Here is a 17,676-nt window from a genome sequence, read left to right on the forward strand (position 1 = left end):
GCAGATCACCTGAGGTCAGGAGTTTGAGACCAGCGTGACCAATAGGAAGAAACCCCATCTCTACCGAAAATACAAAAAATTAGCCAGGCGTGGTGGTATGTGCCTGTAATTCCAGCTACTTGGGAGGCTGAGACAGGAGAATTGCTTGAGCCTGAGAGGTGGAGGTTGCAGTGAGCCAAGATGGCGCCATTGCATTCCAGCCTGGGCAACAAGAGCGAGACTCTGTCTCAAAAAAAAAAAAAAAAAAATGCTTGGATTAGGTGGCTGCTAACATCCCTTACCAATTTAAAGCTCTATTATTCTTTTTTTTTTTTTTTTTTTTTTTTTGTGAGACAGTTTCACCCTGTTGCCCAGGCTGGAGTGCGGTGGTGCAGGCTCAGCTCACTGCAACCTCCACCTCACTAGTTCAAGCAATTCTCCTGCCTCAGCCTCCCAAGTAGCTGGGACTACAGGTGCCTGCCACCACACTGGGCTAATTTTTGTATTTTTAGTACTGACGGGGTTTCACCTTATTGGCCAGGCTGGTCTCAAACTCCTGACCTTGTGATCCACCCACCTCAGCCTCCCAAAGTGCTGGGATTACAGGCATGAGCCACCGCACCCAGTCAACTCTGTTATTCTTTGGGAGAGGTGGGACAGGATTAGGGGCTAGAGGGAAATGGGGAGTCCAGGTTTCATGCAACTGTGCAGTGTATGCGCATGTTGTTTGTATATTCATTCTGCATTGCTCAATGCCTAGAGGTAACTGAGAGTGGAAAATATGATTGCATCCAGGTACATGCACATTCCAGGCACCTGTGTGGAAACATGTGTGTGAGAGAGATGGTGAGGGTTTCTAAATGTGTGATTATGCATGGTGGACATGTGTGCATCTATGTGCTGAAAAAGGGAGATTTGTGGGTACATGTGGATGTGAGTGCAGTGTGGGTACACGGGTAGACCCATGTGTGCTGATGAGGTAGGGGTCACCGATGGGGAATGGGGCTAAAGTGGGAGTAGTGATGGGCAGATGCTGCTGGGGGTCATACTAGGGAGGTGCCCTCTGGCTAAGGAGCCCTTGCTCTAACCCCTAGGCTTGCCTACTTATTCCTCCTGCCCTACGGTCACTCTCACTCCAGGTGGGGCAGATGGAGTTCAGCCACCCTTGGACTTTGGAGAGCTTTCTTTAAAGGGGCTCAAAACTTGGCCGGGCGCGGTGGCTCACGCCTGTAATCCCAGCACTTTGGGAGGCTGAGGCGGGCGGATCACGAGGTCAGGAGATCGAGACCATCCTGGCTAACACGGTGAAACCTCGTCTCTACTAAAAATACAAAAACAAAATTAGCCCATCACGGTGGCAGGCGCCTGTAGTCCCAGCTATCTGGGAGGCTGAGGCGGAAGAATGGTGTGAACCCGAGAGGCGGAGCTTGCAGTGAGCCAAGATTGCGCCACTGCACTCCAGCCTGGGCAACAGAGCGAGGCTCTGTCTCAAAAAAAAAAAAAAAAAAAAATTGTTTCAGGGGGCTCAAAAATCTTCTAAAGAATTCCAGTAAGTGAAATAATAGTTACACTTACATAACTTCCTATGCTTTAAGCGCTTTACATGCAGCAATATCTTTTCTCAAACAACCCTCTGATAGTTACTATTCTATTTTGCAGCTAACCTTTGGCTCAGAGGGACTAAGTAGGGAAGAAAACAAGGAAAAAGAAAGCCAAGCACAGTGGCTCACACCTGTAATCCCAGCACTTTGGGAGGCTGAGGCAGGAGGATTGCTTGAGGCCAAGAGTTTGAGACCAGCCTGGGCAGTATGGTGAGACCCCATCTCTACAAAATTTTTTTTTTAATTAGCAGAGTGTGGAGGCATGTGCCTGTAGTCCCAGCTACTGAGGAGGTTGAGGCAGGAGGATCGCTTCAGCCCAGGAGGTTGAGGCTGCAGCGAGCTATAATCCTGCCACTGCACTCTAGCCTGGGTGATAGAGCAAGACTTCATCACTACAAAAATAAATTAAAAATTAAATAAGAAGGAAAAAAAGAATCTTCACAATTTAGATCTAGAGGAGGGCAGGACTGAGGCCCAGAAACAGGTGAAGAGTTTGGTCAAGGTAAGAATAAGACTGGGAACAGGATCAAGGCCCTTCCTTCCTTACTCCAGGCTGGTCTGGTTGATCTCTTGCAGCTGAAATCACAGCAGGAAGGACTGCATTTAGACTCCACAAGAGACTTCCAAGGGGTTATGCAGAATGCCACATGCCAATGGTCAAAAACAGGGCCCAATACATCTCAGGACAGGACACACCAACCAGGACCATGCAGCCTCAACCCCATCACATCTACTCTGTGGCAGACCCTGGGGATGGATGAGACCTTCACTGCCCTCCTGGGGCTCAGATAGAGACATGACCACAGCCAAGTTAGCATCTGACATGTTTAAATACGACGGAGTGTGAGGCAGGCATGCAGAGCCAACAGAGGACTCACACCTTATGGTGCCCTTCTGCTGAGAAGCAATGACTGAACTGAGGACAGCCCTCCTCCCTTCAGAAGCCACCCGACTCACAAAGCTTATAAATGGGCTGGGGAATGACTCTCCATAAATGCACTGGGCAGTTTCCTCCCACCCCAGCCTGGAATGTGGCCCATGGCCAGGGGAGCCTCTCAGGGAATTAGTCTCCAAACCACAAACATTGCTTGTGATCCACATGGCCCTGGCCCAGGAAGAAACTCAAACCTGACCCCAAAGCCCTGGGGATCTTCTGGATTGACATCAGGCAAGTCCAGGTTCGGTATTTGAAAAGGGAAAATGTGAGCAACAGTCCTGAGTGACGCAGGTTGCAGAATGTACATCCTAGATCCTGCCTACAATTCCCACAAAGTTTCCTTGTTGACATGATCATCATAGCAGGAGCTGGAGAAAATTGGGCTTGAATAGCAGAGAATCTCATGATCCCCTAGCAAAATGCAAGGAGCACAGAGCTGGACTAAAGAATCTTGAAAGAATCTTCAGGCAGCTTGTTTGCATTTGCGAGTGTTGGCAGGTCAGTATTTATCAACCAGGGCTGATGTGTGAGCCCAGTGGGGTTATGCCCCCTACCCCTCAGGAGGGTGGCAGCCTGCTAGCCAAGTTTCGGTCCCATTCCTCTTGCATGAGACTTTTCTGTTTACACAAGAAGAGGGCCTTTTGGATACCTGTCCTCTGGGCAGGCACCCAGAAGAACACAGCAGACACTCTGGCACTAGAGTGCCTTAAAAAGTAAAGCCCAAGCCTCTGGCCAATGACGCACTTTAGCCCCACCCAGGGACATAGAAAGCAGAAACTATTGTTGCATTGATGATGTAATTTCATGCAATAGAAAGGAATGTGGGCTCACTGTACAGAAGCTTCTCTTGGGCCTGTGTGGCAGGGAAAGAACCCAGAAATCCAGCCTTTATCTAGCCACCCCACTCCCCAGACTGGTCTATCTTCTGACCGCCAAAGTCCAATGCCTTGTAAAAACTCGGACCAACTTACACCTTGGATCTGAAGTAGAGACAGAGCTGGAGCCTCCGTCTGATTTCACAGCCCACAATTTCCTCCACCATAGTGTGTTGTTCCTCTGCCCGCCACCAGATCATATTAACACAACTCGGTGGCCCAATTGTGTGTTAAACCAGAACCCAGGCTTGGGCCACCCAATTGTGTTCATATCTCTCCAGCCCCCATCTGCAAGGGCCACCTGTCTTCAAATGCCCCATCAGGGTGATAGAAGGCACTGGCCCAATCCCCATCCCACCCTTTTCTGTTTCTGCTCTGTTTCCTCGTCTATGGCCCACCTCCCTACCCAGAACCTCATCTCCAGGAATCCTAGAGTGTCTTCCTCACCATCCTGTCCCCTGCACCAAGCGCTATGAGGCCATTCAGTAAGTATGTGTACAGTGAATGGATGGATGGAGAATGGAATTCTCAGCTCTGCTGCCCAGAAGCTATGGGCCCCAGGCTAGACCCTTCTGCATGAATGAACCCTTTCTCTCGCTTTCCCCATGGACTCCGGGCTCCCCATCCTAAAGACTCTGGTTCTATAATATCGAATCACCATATACTTAAGTCACATAGACCCTCACAGCGGGAGGGGAGGAGGTTGCTTCCTGTTACTGTTCTCGCCCTGACCCCTCCACCGCAGCCAGGTTTGTCTGTGCTCTGGGAATGGCCTGGAGAATCCGGGTTTAAACTCCTGGCAGCTCAGACCACTCCACAACTTTTTATTGCAGAAAAGTCCCTGGAAAGAAGGGGTGGGAACAGTTCAGAGGGGCAGGGTTCTTGGTCCAGGTAAGCTGGCCACCTCTACCCAATGGCACCAGCGTCCAGGCCATCTGCACTGGGGATGGTCAGTCATAGTCCTGTAAGCTGTGCTCCAACGCCTCACGTCCCGGTGTGGGAGGCAAAAAGGAAAGATGATGTGGGGTCAGCTCTATGGGAGGGGGCATCTGACACAAGAGGGCTAAGTCTTTAGGGCAGAAGCTGAGGGTTCCTTGTCTTCTCCGGAGGGAGGCTGGAAGGGTTCAACATCTGCGGGACCTGTGTAGCTAAAGCCCCCGACAGAGCCGGGAGAGCCGCAGAGCGCGTAGCCGCCGCCAGGGGCGCTCGTCTCCAGGGCGCCGGAGACTGCTCGGGGCTGGAGCAGGCAGGCGGAGCCCGGGGCGGGGCCCGGCTGAACGGAGGACGACTGTCCGAGGGAGGAAAGCCCTTCCTCCCCCTACCCCAAGCCCCAGAAGACAGACTTGCAGACATCTCCAGATACACAGACCCTCCTCCCCACCAGGAGACAGATGTACAAACTCCCCGAAAGGAACAGGTACACAGACCTCTCCCCCAAAGAACAGACCACAGGACCCCCTTCCCCACACACGCAAACACAGTCACCCCCGAGAGAAGAAATAGCCCCCGACAAAAGGAGAGGCACAGAGGGAGCTGTCACAGACACAGGAACAGAAACACAGCCCTTCTGCCTTCTCAAGAGGAGGCACGCCAAGGTGTGGACGGGGAAGGAGGCAATAAGGAGAATAAGATAATAAGATAAGATCCGACCATGCCAGCCTACTGTTTACTTACTGATGCTCCTTGCCCCAAATCCCAGACCAAGCCAGCGGAAAGAAGGAAGCAGGTGGGTCCATCTGTCTACTGGGTTTGGTATTCTGCATTCCCCAGGACACACACTCCTGACCCTCCCAGGCAGCAGTCCTTCCACCCTGCAAGCTCCCTGGCGCGCTCTGATCACTCCTGCCTTAAATTCATATAACTCACTTTTGTTGATGACTTTTTGGAGGAAAGACCAAAAAGAAAAAAGAAAAAAGAAAAAAAACTACACTTTCTTTGGCCTCACTTGATCTTGGAAGGTGAGACCGTGAGGGAACATTTTAAACCTCTACAGGAGACCCCAGAGCAGGTAGCTCCATAATCTGAAGACTAGTGTGTGTCCCTAAAGCTGTCACTTAACCTCTCTGAAACTTACCCCTCATCTGTAAAATGGGGATAATAGGACCTCCCTGCCAGGATTTTGTGAGGTGTAAAGGAGGTGATCAATGCAATATGCCTGTGGCATGGGTGATCAGTTCCCCCTCCCTCCCCTAGCCTGGTGACAGCCCTTGTCTCCTACTGTTGTCTACTGAGTTGAAAGCCAAGCCCCACCTGGTCATGTAACCCTACCTTCCTCAGGCCAGGGGAGAGGGGCAGAGTTGAGAAGAAGGCACTTCACACAGAGACCTTATTCCCACTGGCTAGGCCTTGGTCCCTGCAGCTGTCTCCACGGACAAACCGGCCCCTGGTCTCTGATACTGGGGTGAATGACTATGGGTCACCCCATCCCAGGTGCTAAAAGTACACATCAGCTAGAATTTTTTGTTCAAAGGGCTGTAAGATGGTGAGAGAAACCTAGCTCTAGAGGAACGAGTTCCTGGATACCAAGGTCATCTCTCTCCACCCTTCCCTGGCTGATGAGCGTGGTGGCTGCCCTGTGCCCCTGCAGTCCTCACTGCAGCCACATCTGAAGCACTTCCCAGCCGACCCATCACCCACTCTTTTCACCCTCCAGCAGCTTGTGGTAGGCGGCAATCTCAAAGTCCAGGCCCCACTTGACCATCACAGCTCTCAGTACTCACACAGCTGCTGCATCACATCCTGCTTAGCTCGCTGCAGGGCAGCCTCCAGCCAAGCCAGCTTGCCCTTGGTGCTGCCAGAGCCACCCTCCTCCTGCAGAGCTGGCGGGTCCTTGACTTCCTCTAGTTCACAGGGCATAGGGGGCGAAGGGTAGACCAAGGACAGAAGGACATTCTTGGCCCTCACTCCTTCCCCCTTAAGGATCCAGACCTTGCTCTGAGGCTGCAGAGCCAATGAGGGATTGGAGATTGTCCATGGTTGCAAGGAGTGAGCACACCTGTTCCAAAACTTGTGTTTGTTTGTCTGTATGGCAAGATGAAAAGAACCTGCCCACCTGTCTACCTTCAGGGTGAAGATTTGAAACCGGATATCTAGGATGGCTGAGCGAGAGCCTTTTACGTCTAGTATGGAGAAACTCCTAATATGAGCCAGGATCCCAGAAGCATCCAGTGCTCTTTGGCATGTAATGCTGTGGTTATTGTTTCCTAAGGAAAACTAGCAAGAAGAATATCCATTCCTTACAGGAACCTAGAGTTTATACTCTTCAGGAGGAAAAATAATAAGACCTTGGTGAAGTGTATTTGCTGCTTGGGAAACCAGAACAGCTGTGGCTGGTGGGACCCTGACCATGATGGCCCACCCACACACTCTGCCCCCTTGGAACCTCAGCAGCTTATCCCTTCTCAGAGTCACCCATTCCTGTACAAGGGAGATCTCTCTCCATGAATACCCTTCCAAGCCTGAGACACTCGCATCTGCAGAAAGCAAGAAAAGACCAGGAACAGAAGTCCTTCCCTCCATGGAGTGAGACCTCAGCCAGCGCGGGTGTGAGAGGGCTGGGAGGGGGGTGGGGTAAGAGAGGAGGCTGAGAGAGAATGGGAGGAAGAGAGCATCCTGGAGGACCAGCTCCTTTCTCAGGCTCACAAATGCAAGTGCTTGCAGAGGCCTAGCTGGAAGCATCAAAAGGTGAAGGCTAAATATACATCAGGAGTACCCAGTTCCACAAAGACATCTGCCCTCTCCCATTTCCTGAAATCACCAGCACCTCTTTTATATTTTCAGACTTGCATTTCTCTAGCGACATTGACTCAGCACCTTTTCTCTTCTACAAGGATAATAACTTGCAGCCAGGACAGTGATAAATGGCAAGGGACCCTCTGCCTCACATCCAAAGGATGGGATTGGGAGTGGTGGGGACTGCGGCACACCAGGCAGCCTATACCGCATGTGAAGAAGAGAGAGATGATAGAGGCCTCTCTCCTCTAGCCAAATGTTGCCATTTGAGAATCATAATTTAACATTGCCAGATCTTCACATTTTGAAATAGAACCCAGAAAACTGGGTTTCTAGGTAATATCTTGCAATTTCTGAAGATGGGCTCAAATTTAATATTGAGCGAGAAAAACAAAACACAAACATAAAAATGAACATACACAAGTAAAAAGATAATAATGTACAAACAAGCATATGTCTTCATACAGATTTACCTACATGTTCATTACTTACATAAAATACACAATGTCCTAGGCAGAGGTAAGCATGATATATGCATGCAGCTGCACTGCTGTATGCTTAGACATTCACTAAGAGAAAGTGTAGCCATCTAATCCAAAGGGTAGGTGGGGAGGGGCAGTTGTCATAAATAATGGTCACCATCCCGCCATGGCCACTCTGTTGCCCCCCACTCCCACCTCTCACCTGAATCTCAGCGCTGCCCACCTCCACAGTCAGCCACTGGATGGCCTGATTAAGCCTGTTCAGATCCTCCTTGCTGGGCTTCAGGCTCTGCGTGTGTTTCTGCACAGTTGCCTTTAATTCCTCACACTGTGGAGCAGGCGGCAGAGGGGAGCTGTAGTCAACAGGTGAGGAGGCCAGACAGGGCTGCCCATCCACCTGCTGTCACCAGTGGTCACCTAGCTTCTCTGGGCATCCCTTTCTCCATCTGTGAAATGGGAGTGATCATTTTTCCTATCTCCAAAGGTTGTTGAAAGAACACAGTGAGCTTGCCTTGTGCCCATGGGGCCAGAAGATGCCAAAGGAAGCCTGAACTCAGGCAGGAAGGGCAGCAACACAGGGCAGTGATCTGTTGAGGGGAGCTTTGGGACCAAGATCACATAGGGTTTATCCCAGGAACAGGGAGAGTTAAACTCTAGGAAACTGATTATTGTAGTTTACAACATCTAACCATTTAAATTAGTACAAAAAAATTAATGAAATTCAATATTTCCTAATTTAAAAAACACGTTTTAAAATCTAGGATTAGGAAGAAATGTCCTTAATTTGAATGCCATTAATCAGAAACCAGGGACAGTGATCTAGATTCCAGCTTCTTCCCCAAACCCAAGGCTGCTATGGGAAGTGCTGTCTATGAAATCAGGGGACCCCTTCCCTTCTTGCACCTCGCCCCCATGTGCATTCAATACACGAATAGCCAGGGAACAGTAACTCACACTTGCACAGTGCCTGATGCTTTTCACAAGCTTTTACTCCACCATCTCACTGGGGCCTCACAACCACCCATGAAGTTGGCCAGATGGATGTGACTTTTCCCATTGTCTTTCCTCAGGCAAACTGGGGCTCATTCCATCCACCACGTGCAAGAGGGGAGTGAGTGAGCCTGCCAGCCGACAGTTGAGCCAGACTACATTTTAAGCCCATGCTCTTTGCTCTCCGCCAAGGTTATACACACCCCCTCAACCCAGAGAGCAAGAACTGTTCACACCAGCCCATTGCAAACTTTCTTCTAGGGCAGATGGAGTGTGGGGGAACAGACCTCAAAACATCATCTCAATTTCTGCTGTGTTCCCACTGCCCCCAACTTTTCTGCTCCTGTTCCCAAAAGCTGTATGCCCAAGAGATCTGGGTGGAAGTCCAAGACACCTCATCCCTGTGTGACCAGGGAGCCACGTGTATAAGTCTCACCATGGAGAAAGAACTGTGGTCTCCTCCAAGCCTCTCTTGAGCACCAAAGCCCAGCTCCAGCCCAAGAGCTACCAGAATCCTTGCCACTGAGGACTAGGGCCTCTTCTTCCTGGGGGTTCTGTGACCTCACCTCATTACAATCACAGAGTTCTGCCCAGGAGGCCTCAGGGGCATAGGATAGAAGAGGGCCATACTCTGACCCCAGATGGGAAAATGGAAGTTTCTGGGCTGAAGTGGAACTTAAAGGAAAGTGGAGGAGGGGAAGGCTACCTCAGGTGGAGGAAATGTGTGGAGCTGAGGAGCTTAGGCTTATGGATGGGCACTGGGGAGCCACAGAGGGTGTCTGAGCAGGACAGTGGCCTGACATGAGATGTGATTGTCTAGAAGCAGTGCAGAAGATTGACAGGAGGGCAAGAAATTGGGACTGGGGATGCCAGTCCCAAGAATTGGTAGGAAATCTTGGGTAGGGCAATGACTTTAACCTGTAGAAATGAGTAGGGGCTAGAGAGCACAAGCTGTGGTCAGCATTTTCTTTTTGTTTTACAAATTTCTCATATATGCAAAACAGTATGCAAAACCTACATTTATTGATTTCAATAGCAACAATAATAAAACAAATCCTTGTGTACCCACCAGTACCTTCAAAGCCCCCTGCGGGATTTTTGCTGATCCATCTCTAACCCCATCTGATCCCCAAAGTAACCACTGTCCTGAGTTTTTATGTTGGTCATTCCCTTGCTTTTCTTTATTACTATGTCATATGTGTGTATCCATAAACTAGTGTTGAGTTTTGCCTACCTTTAAGTTTTATATAAATAGAATTACACCTTGTACATTTCTATGACTTGCTTTTTCCTCCTCAACATACTAGTTTTGAGATTCATCTTTTTGATGCATGTAGTTTCATTTCTCAGTGTTGTATAGTATTCCAAAGTATGACTACATATATATAGATAGATACAGATATAGACACACACATATACATATATCTCTATTTTCCTATAGGTAGCACATGTGTTTTTTGTTTTTGTTGTAACAAACAATGCTGCCATGAACTTTCTTGTACATATCTGCTGGTGGACCTCAACAAGAGGTTCTTTGGGGTACTAGTTGTCAAACTGTTTTTTAACCTCAACTCTAAATAAGAAATATATGTTGTATCATGAATCACTACCTACGTACAAATACACCACATCTACTGAAATAAGTTTCATGGAAAAATCATTTACTTCTACTATGTGTAAGGCAATTTGATCTAACCAATCACTTTAACACATTCTTTTACTTTCAACTTATGTCCTCATGTTTTAAGTTTATTTCTTATAACTAGCATATTACTTTATTATTTAATAATATAATGAAAATGAAATACTCATGAACCCACTTACTGATCCCAAAACTAAAATCTTACTAGTAATTTACATTTAGCTCCATGCTCCTTCCCTACCCTGTCCTCTCCTAACCACCCCAGAGGTAACCACTTCCCTAAAGTTGATATAATTCCTTTGTTTTTTCTTAGTTTTATCAAATACATGCATATGCCTAAATGTATATTTGTTTCAGTTTTTTTGTTTTTTTTTTTATAAAAAGCGTGTCACACAGGGTCTTGTTTTATTCAACATTATGTTGCTAGTATTCCTCCATTATAATATTAATATTCCATTCTTATAGTATTCCATTGTGTAACTATACCACACTTTAGGTAATTCTATTACTGTTTTGTTTTGTTTCTTTCTCTTACAAAGGTGGTGCCATGAACATTTTTCTACATGTCCTCCGATGCACATATGTGAGGATTTGTATACAACTACAAACAGAACTTCTGACTCATAGGATGGTCAGAATCTTATAAAGGTGTTAACTTTATGAGATAATATAAAATTATTTTCCAAAGTTGTTATAACAATTCACACTTTGCTCAGCAATGTGAAAAAGATTCGTATCCTCTTTAATGTGTCTTAATTTTCAACAATTAAATAATGCAATCTCATTTTTGGTCTTGCTTTGTATTTTCATGATTACTGTTAAAGTTTAATATCTCTTTAAATGTCTATTACATGTGTATTTCCTTTTCTTTTGTCCATTTTTTTCTATTGGGTTTTTGCCATATTCTAAAGGATTATAAGTGTTCTTTATTTTTCTGAGTATTACTATTATATCACTTATATATATCACAAGTATTATCAAGTTTACAGCTTATCTTTTCACTTTATCACCTATTTTGAAAAATAAAGTTGTTAGTTTTAATGTAATCTAATTTATCAATCTTTTATATTGAGCTTTTTATGTGCCATGTTAAAAAATCCTTCTCTACACCAAGGTCAGAAAAATATTCTCCAATATTTTCTTCTAAAACTCTTAAAGTTTTGCTTTTGACATTTGTAATTTAAATTAATTTGAAACTGATTTTGTGTATAAGAGAAAACAGGGATCTAATTTTATTTTTTACATGTGGTTAACCAATGCATAGTCCTTTTCACTACTGATCTGCCATACCACTTCTATTTTACAACAAAATCATTTACTTATTTATAAATAAATTTAGGGGCTATTTTGTTCCATTGGTCAGTTTGTCTATTTTTGTGTGGGTACTATACTTTCTCAATTACTATAACTCTGTAATACATTATAATCCCTGAAAGGGAGAGTACCTATTTCTTCCTTCTCATCATTCCTTAGCTGTTCTTGACCTTTGTTCTTCCCCATAAATTTTAGAATCAACTTGTCAAGAATTATGTAAATCTTCGTTTGGAATTTGAGTGTAGTTGCATCAACTATGTAGATCACTTTAAGGATAATTAACGTATTCATGATAGTAAAGCTTCCTATCTAAGAACATGGTATAGCTCTTCATTTAATTATGTCTTCTTTATCTTTTCTTTCCTATAACATTTTGTGTAATGTTTATATTTCTCTAGGTGTAAGTCTTTCACATATGTGTTAGATTTATCTCTAAGTATCTTATGCATTTTAAATCATTATTTTATCAACTTAATTGGCATATAATTTGCATACAATTGTATCTCAATAAAGCGCACACATTCTAAAAGTACAGTTCAACAAATTTTGACAGATGTATGCTCCAATCTAATCACCACTGAATGAATCTAGTTCATTATTTTTTGTTGCTGAATGATATTTTATTGTATGACTATATCTCAATTTGTTTATCCATTCATCTGCTGGTACACATTTGGGTTGTTTCCAATTTAGGGCTATTATAAATAAAGCTTCTATAAAATTCATGTACAGGTCTCTGTATAGATCTGCTTTTATTTCTTTTGAGCAAATACCCAGGAGTGGAATTGCTGCATCATTTGATAAGTGCATGTTTAACTTCATAAGAAATTGCCAAACTGTTTTCCAAAGTTGCTCAATCATTTTACACTCCACGAAAGTTTCAGCTGATTCACACTTGGTATTGTCAGTCTATTAAATTTTAGCCTTCTAAAGGAGGCAAGAAGCAAGGAGGAAAAGAAGACCAGAGAAGGGAAGGGAAGAGCAAGACAGCAAGGGAAGTGGAAGGTTGGAAGATGGTTGGTGAGAGGCTATCCTCTTCGTGGGTTCAGTCAGGTCAGAATCTTCAAACAGAACATGCCCATGGGCTACGTGCCACTCCTCTCAATAGCCTTTCTCAGTTTGAGGGCAGCAGAGGCCAAGGAAGAGAGATTCCCACACAACAAGAAGTAAGAAGTGGGAAGCAGACAACGTGGATCAGGGTGGGTCAAGCAGTGGCGCCCTGCCACCAGGCTGCACAAGGTCAGGTAGGGCCAGCTGGGACCCTCGCAAGGGTGAGAGGCTGGGCTGGGTGCATCCTCAAGCTCTGCCAACTTAACACTTCCTGTAGCTGCTGCCACAGGCCCCATCCCACAGGAGCTGATGCCGCAGGTGCAGGTGGCCAAGAGGCCCCCACAGGCAACCCCACCAAGGAGCTGCTCACACCTGCACAGAGACAGCCATAAGAAGTTAAACCCTTTGGTCGGGGTGGGAGCTGGTCCCAAAAAGCCCCACCTCCAATCAGCACTGGCTTCCTACCAGCTGGGAGCAGCCAGGAGGATGGCTTCTGCTCACCTCCATCTCCAGGGGTGAAGATGGCATTGCTTCCCTGTAGTCTGTGCGAGGGACTGACACCCTGACTCGAGGGACTCCATCTGGGGGTTTAATCTCAATCCCTTCTTTTTTTTTTTTTTTTTTTTTGGTGAGATGGAGTCTCACTCTTTCACCCAGGCTGGAGTGCAGTGGCACGATCTCGGCTCACTGCAACCTCCACCTCCCAGGTTCAAGCAATTCTTGTGCCCCAGCCTCCCAAGTAGCTGGGATTACAGGCACGCACCATCATGCCTGGCTAATTTTTTGTATTTTTAGTAGAGATGGGGTTTCACCATGTTGGCCAGGCTGGTCTCAAACTCCTGACCTCAAGTGATCCACCTGCCTCAGCCTCCCAAAGTGCTGGGAATACAGGTGTGAGCCACCACACCCAGCCTCAATCCCTTCTTTCTGTAAATATGAGCTCTTACTATATTGCCCGGGCTGGTCTCAAACTCCTAGGCTCAAGCAACCCACCTACCTCAGTCTCCCAAAGTTCCAAAGGGATTACAAGGGTGAGCCACCGTACTCGGCTGAGACCCTGTCTCAAAAGAAAAAAAAAAATCAGGATGACCTTAGGATCCACGACATGTGGATTTGATTACAGCTCATTCAATCCACATGTATTTAAAGAAGATTAAATGCATGTTTTAATCCAGTAAAGTGACTGACATCTTGAACATGGACAAGTATGTTTGGACAGGGAGAGAATAAGAGCTTCCTACTGAAGGGGAGAAATTATAATTTTCCTCAACCCACATAAATTCGTAGTTGAGACAGACTCCTGCAACAACAGACAGATTAACAAGAGAAAAACAAGCAAGTTTACCAACAGGAGCAGTGCACGTCATGGAAGGAGAAAAGTAAACAACCAGGGACTCTACATGAACAAACGGACTGGAGAATGAATGCTGAGATCCAGGTAGGGCACACACAGGCTCTGTGGCTTATGTAGTCATTCATCGATACTCATGGGGGACTGGTTCCAGGACACCTGCAAATATCAAAATCTGAAGATGTTCTTGTCTCTTATATAAAATGGCATAGTATTTGCATTTAACCTATACACATCCTCCCATATACTTTAAGTCATCTCTAGATTACTTATAATATCTAATACAATGTAAATGCTATGTGAATAGTTGTATTGTTTAGGGAGTCATGAAAAGAAAAAAAGTCTGTGCGTGTTCAGTACAGTTTTTTTCCAAATATTTTCAACCTGCAGTTGGTTGAATCCACAGATTCAGAGGGCCAACTGTATATTCATCTTCGACAAGGAATAATCAATTTTAGAGAAATGACAAGACAAAGAAAAGCAGTTTAAGGCTTCCAAAGGTGAGAAAAGGTGGGAAGGTAAATTTATGGGTAAACTAATGGAGTAAAGTCTACCCACATTCCTCTGGCGCCACCTCTAAGCTCATAATGGTTGTAAGGAGAATTTACATCTTGGCTTTAGGCAGGAAAGCGGAGAGGATAGAAAGACCTTTGTCTTTGTAATTCTCTGTTCTGCTTTTAGGCAAACACAGGGAAAGCAGAGAACTCCCCTGCATCTTCTTAATTGCCTTTAGCTTGATAAAATATTTCTGTCAGGCTGGGCACGGTGGCTCACACCAGTAATCCCAACACTTTCGAAGGCCAAGGCAGGTGGGCCACTTGAGCTCAGGAGTTCAAGACCAGCTTGGGCAACATGGCAAAACCCCATCTGATATGGTTTGGTTGTGTCCCCACCCAAATCTCATCTTGAATTGTAGTTCCTATAATCTCTATATGTCATGGGAGGGACCTGGTGAGAAGTGATTGGATCACTGGGGCAGTTTCCCACATGCTGATCTCGTGAAGATAAGTGAGTTCTCATGAGATCTGATGGTTTTATAAGCATCTGGCATCTCCCCTGCTAACACTTCTACTTCCTGCCACCTTGTGAAGAAGGTGCCTTGCTTCCCCTTCACCTTCTGTCATGATTGTAAGTTTCCTGAGGCCTCCCCAGCCATGATGAACTATGAGTTGATTAAACCTCTTTCCTTTATAAATTACCTACTCTCACGTATGTCTTTAGAGTAGCAAGAGAACGGACTAATACACTATCACTACGAAAAAAATAGAAAAAAATTAGCCAGGTGTGGTGGTACACACCTGTAGACCTAGCTACTCAGGAGGCTGAGGTCGGAGGATGGCTTGAGCCCAGGAGGTCAAGGCTGCAGTGAGCCATGATCACACCACTGCACTCTAGCCTGGGTGACAGAGTGAGACCCTGTCTCAATGAAAAGATATATATTTATGTCAAAGATACATATTTTGAGGTGACACATTCTGGTTCCTTCACTATGGTGAAGATAATAAGACTGCCACTCTGACAAGTCTGGCGTAAGGAATGATTCCACTCAAGACTTGTCAATCGGCTCCCTCTTTGTAGCTGTGCAGCTGTAAATGAATGGAACCACTTCTCCCTTGGTATTTCCACCCTCAGAGCTAAAAAATTCGTCCCACTGGCAAACCTCAGAGTCTCCCTTCAGGGCCAGAATTACTCACAGATATTCATAGCACTGATGCCATCACACAGCCTGGTGCAGGTGAGAAAAGGTCAGCTTTAGCACTGGGCATTAATTCCTGACAATGACACCAGAGACCATGTGGTCACCAGCTCTGAACTCAGTCAACCAAGAGGTCACCCAAGCCCTTCCCAGAAAGTGAGAGGAGGGAAGACCTGGGTCTAGCACCCTCAAAGGCCCAGCATCGTCCCAACCCTGTCCCAAAACAACACAAGTGCCAGGCTCTCCCAGATCCCCCTGGGAAGTGGAGCCTGTGAAAATGCAGCAGGACACAAAAGAACTCTCCAACTGTCCCAATAACTCCACACCAGGCGGACTCCCCAACCCCCACAGTCTCCCTAAGCCTCAGGTTTTTCATCTAAGAGAAGAGACAAATATCTTCCTATTTGTCTTTCAGTGTGAGACACCATTCCATCCTAGCCCCAACCAATGGTGTTCTTGAACCAGTTCCCACCAGCTCACAAGAGCCTGTTGTGCACATTTCTAGCCAATTCTACATGAAGTCACAGCAACAGCCTGAAATCAGCCATGACAGAAGTATATACAACTCTGAAATCGGTAAGTGTTATAAATTAGGGCATTGTTTATCTCAGAGAACAAGTTCTCTGAGACAAACCATTGTCCCTAATAGATCATGCAAGGAGCCTATTGGAAATCAGCCTGTGGACTCAACTAAGACTCCGCTCCTTGGACTGTGCTCAATACCGGCAGAGGTCCTAAAAGGGTTCCAAGATGAAAACAGAAGTAGTAGTGAGGGCTGGGTAAGTGATGGTGCTAAAAAGTGGGGCAGGTCTATGCAGATGAGCTCTGGGCCCAGCTCTGCAGGCTGCACCCACCTCTGCTCCTCACCATCTAGAAGTTGGCAAGAAGAGGCAGCCTTCACATTGAGGCCCAGCTTGGAGTTCATCACCTCCTGGTACTGCCTGGCCTTCTGCAGGGTGCCCTCCAGCTCGGCCAGCTTGCAGCAGTCATCGCTAAGGGCCACCTCACCCTGCTGCTCAGACTGGGTCACCGCCACCTCCAGCTTGGAGGTCTGGGGGACCAGAAGAGAACAAGATAGGTTATGGTCTCTCTGTCCATTACCTGGATATGTCCAGTCTGCCATTCAGCTGGGAGCACCTCAGAAACAGGCCTCTTGCCTTCATCATCCTGGCACTCCCTGACTGACCACAACCAGGGACTCTACATGGACAAATGGACTGGAGAATGAATGCTGAGATCCATGTAGGGCACACATAGGCTGTGTGACAAAGGTTAGGCCATCAGTCTCTCTGGCCTTGGGCACAGATGCCCCATACCTGGCACTTGGCATTCTCCACCTTGGCCATCAGCCTCTGGATCATGTGGGTCAGCTCCTTGATCTCCTCCTTGGTGCAGCCCACAGTCTCCCCGTGCCATATCACCGTGGCCTTCATCTCCCCGAAATGGGGGAAGCAGAGATGCTCATGAGGCTCAGTGTGGGATATCCCTTCCTTTAGGGATGATTGTGCAGGTTGTGCAGTGCTCAGCCTGTGCAACCACACATGGCAGTCCTGCCCTGCCACCCCAACCTGAGAGTTATTGGCCTACTATCCAGAATCCCCAGGCAAAATAAGTCTATCTAATAGGTATCTCACATCCTGCCCTCCCAACTGCCACATCTAGCAGGCAGGTGCCACATCTGGCAGGCAGCCATGGTACCAAGACTCAGCCTCGGCCCAGCTGCAGGTGACAATGTCGTCATACTGTGCCTTGATCTCGGCAATGATGCAGTCCATGTTCAGGTCCTGGCTGTTGTCCAGCTTGACAACCACAGAGGTGTCTGAGATGTGGGATTGGAGAACATGGATCTCCTGCAAGAGGTGGGGGCAGTGACTTAAGTTGAGAACATAGCTATAATTTGAACAAATAGTTGCATTAGGGATGTTGCTGAAGTTGGCCAATAGGTGGACTTTGTAGGTAATGTAAAGATTTGAGTTTGACATGACAGATACAACACTCCATCAAGTTACTCTCAGAAGGTTGGGCAT

General features: G+C 46.6%; 1 protein-coding gene and 1 pseudogene across 1 annotated transcript in view; both read right to left on the reverse strand.

Annotated features, from left to right (window-relative positions):
- LOC100974091 (keratin, type II cuticular Hb6) overlaps positions 1–9,121 on the reverse strand; it is a 34,559-nt gene extending 25,438 nt beyond the window's left edge. Inside the window, exons 1-2 of the mRNA XM_034935806.4 lie at positions 9,033–9,121; positions 7,809–7,934 (exon numbers count right to left, since the gene is read on the reverse strand). Coding sequence (XP_034791697.2) covers positions 7,809–7,934; positions 9,033–9,035 — 129 coding nt within the window. The 5' untranslated portion in view covers positions 9,036–9,121. The remainder of the gene's footprint in view (positions 1–7,808; positions 7,935–9,032) is intronic.
- Positions 9,122–12,527: 3,406 nt separating this feature from the next.
- On the reverse strand, positions 12,528–17,676 carry LOC103783750 (keratin, type II cuticular Hb6-like; annotated as a pseudogene).

Source organism: Pan paniscus, chromosome 10 (assembly GCF_029289425.2).
Source record: "Pan paniscus chromosome 10, NHGRI_mPanPan1-v2.0_pri, whole genome shotgun sequence".
Lineage (NCBI taxonomy): Eukaryota > Metazoa > Chordata > Mammalia > Primates > Hominidae > Pan > Pan paniscus.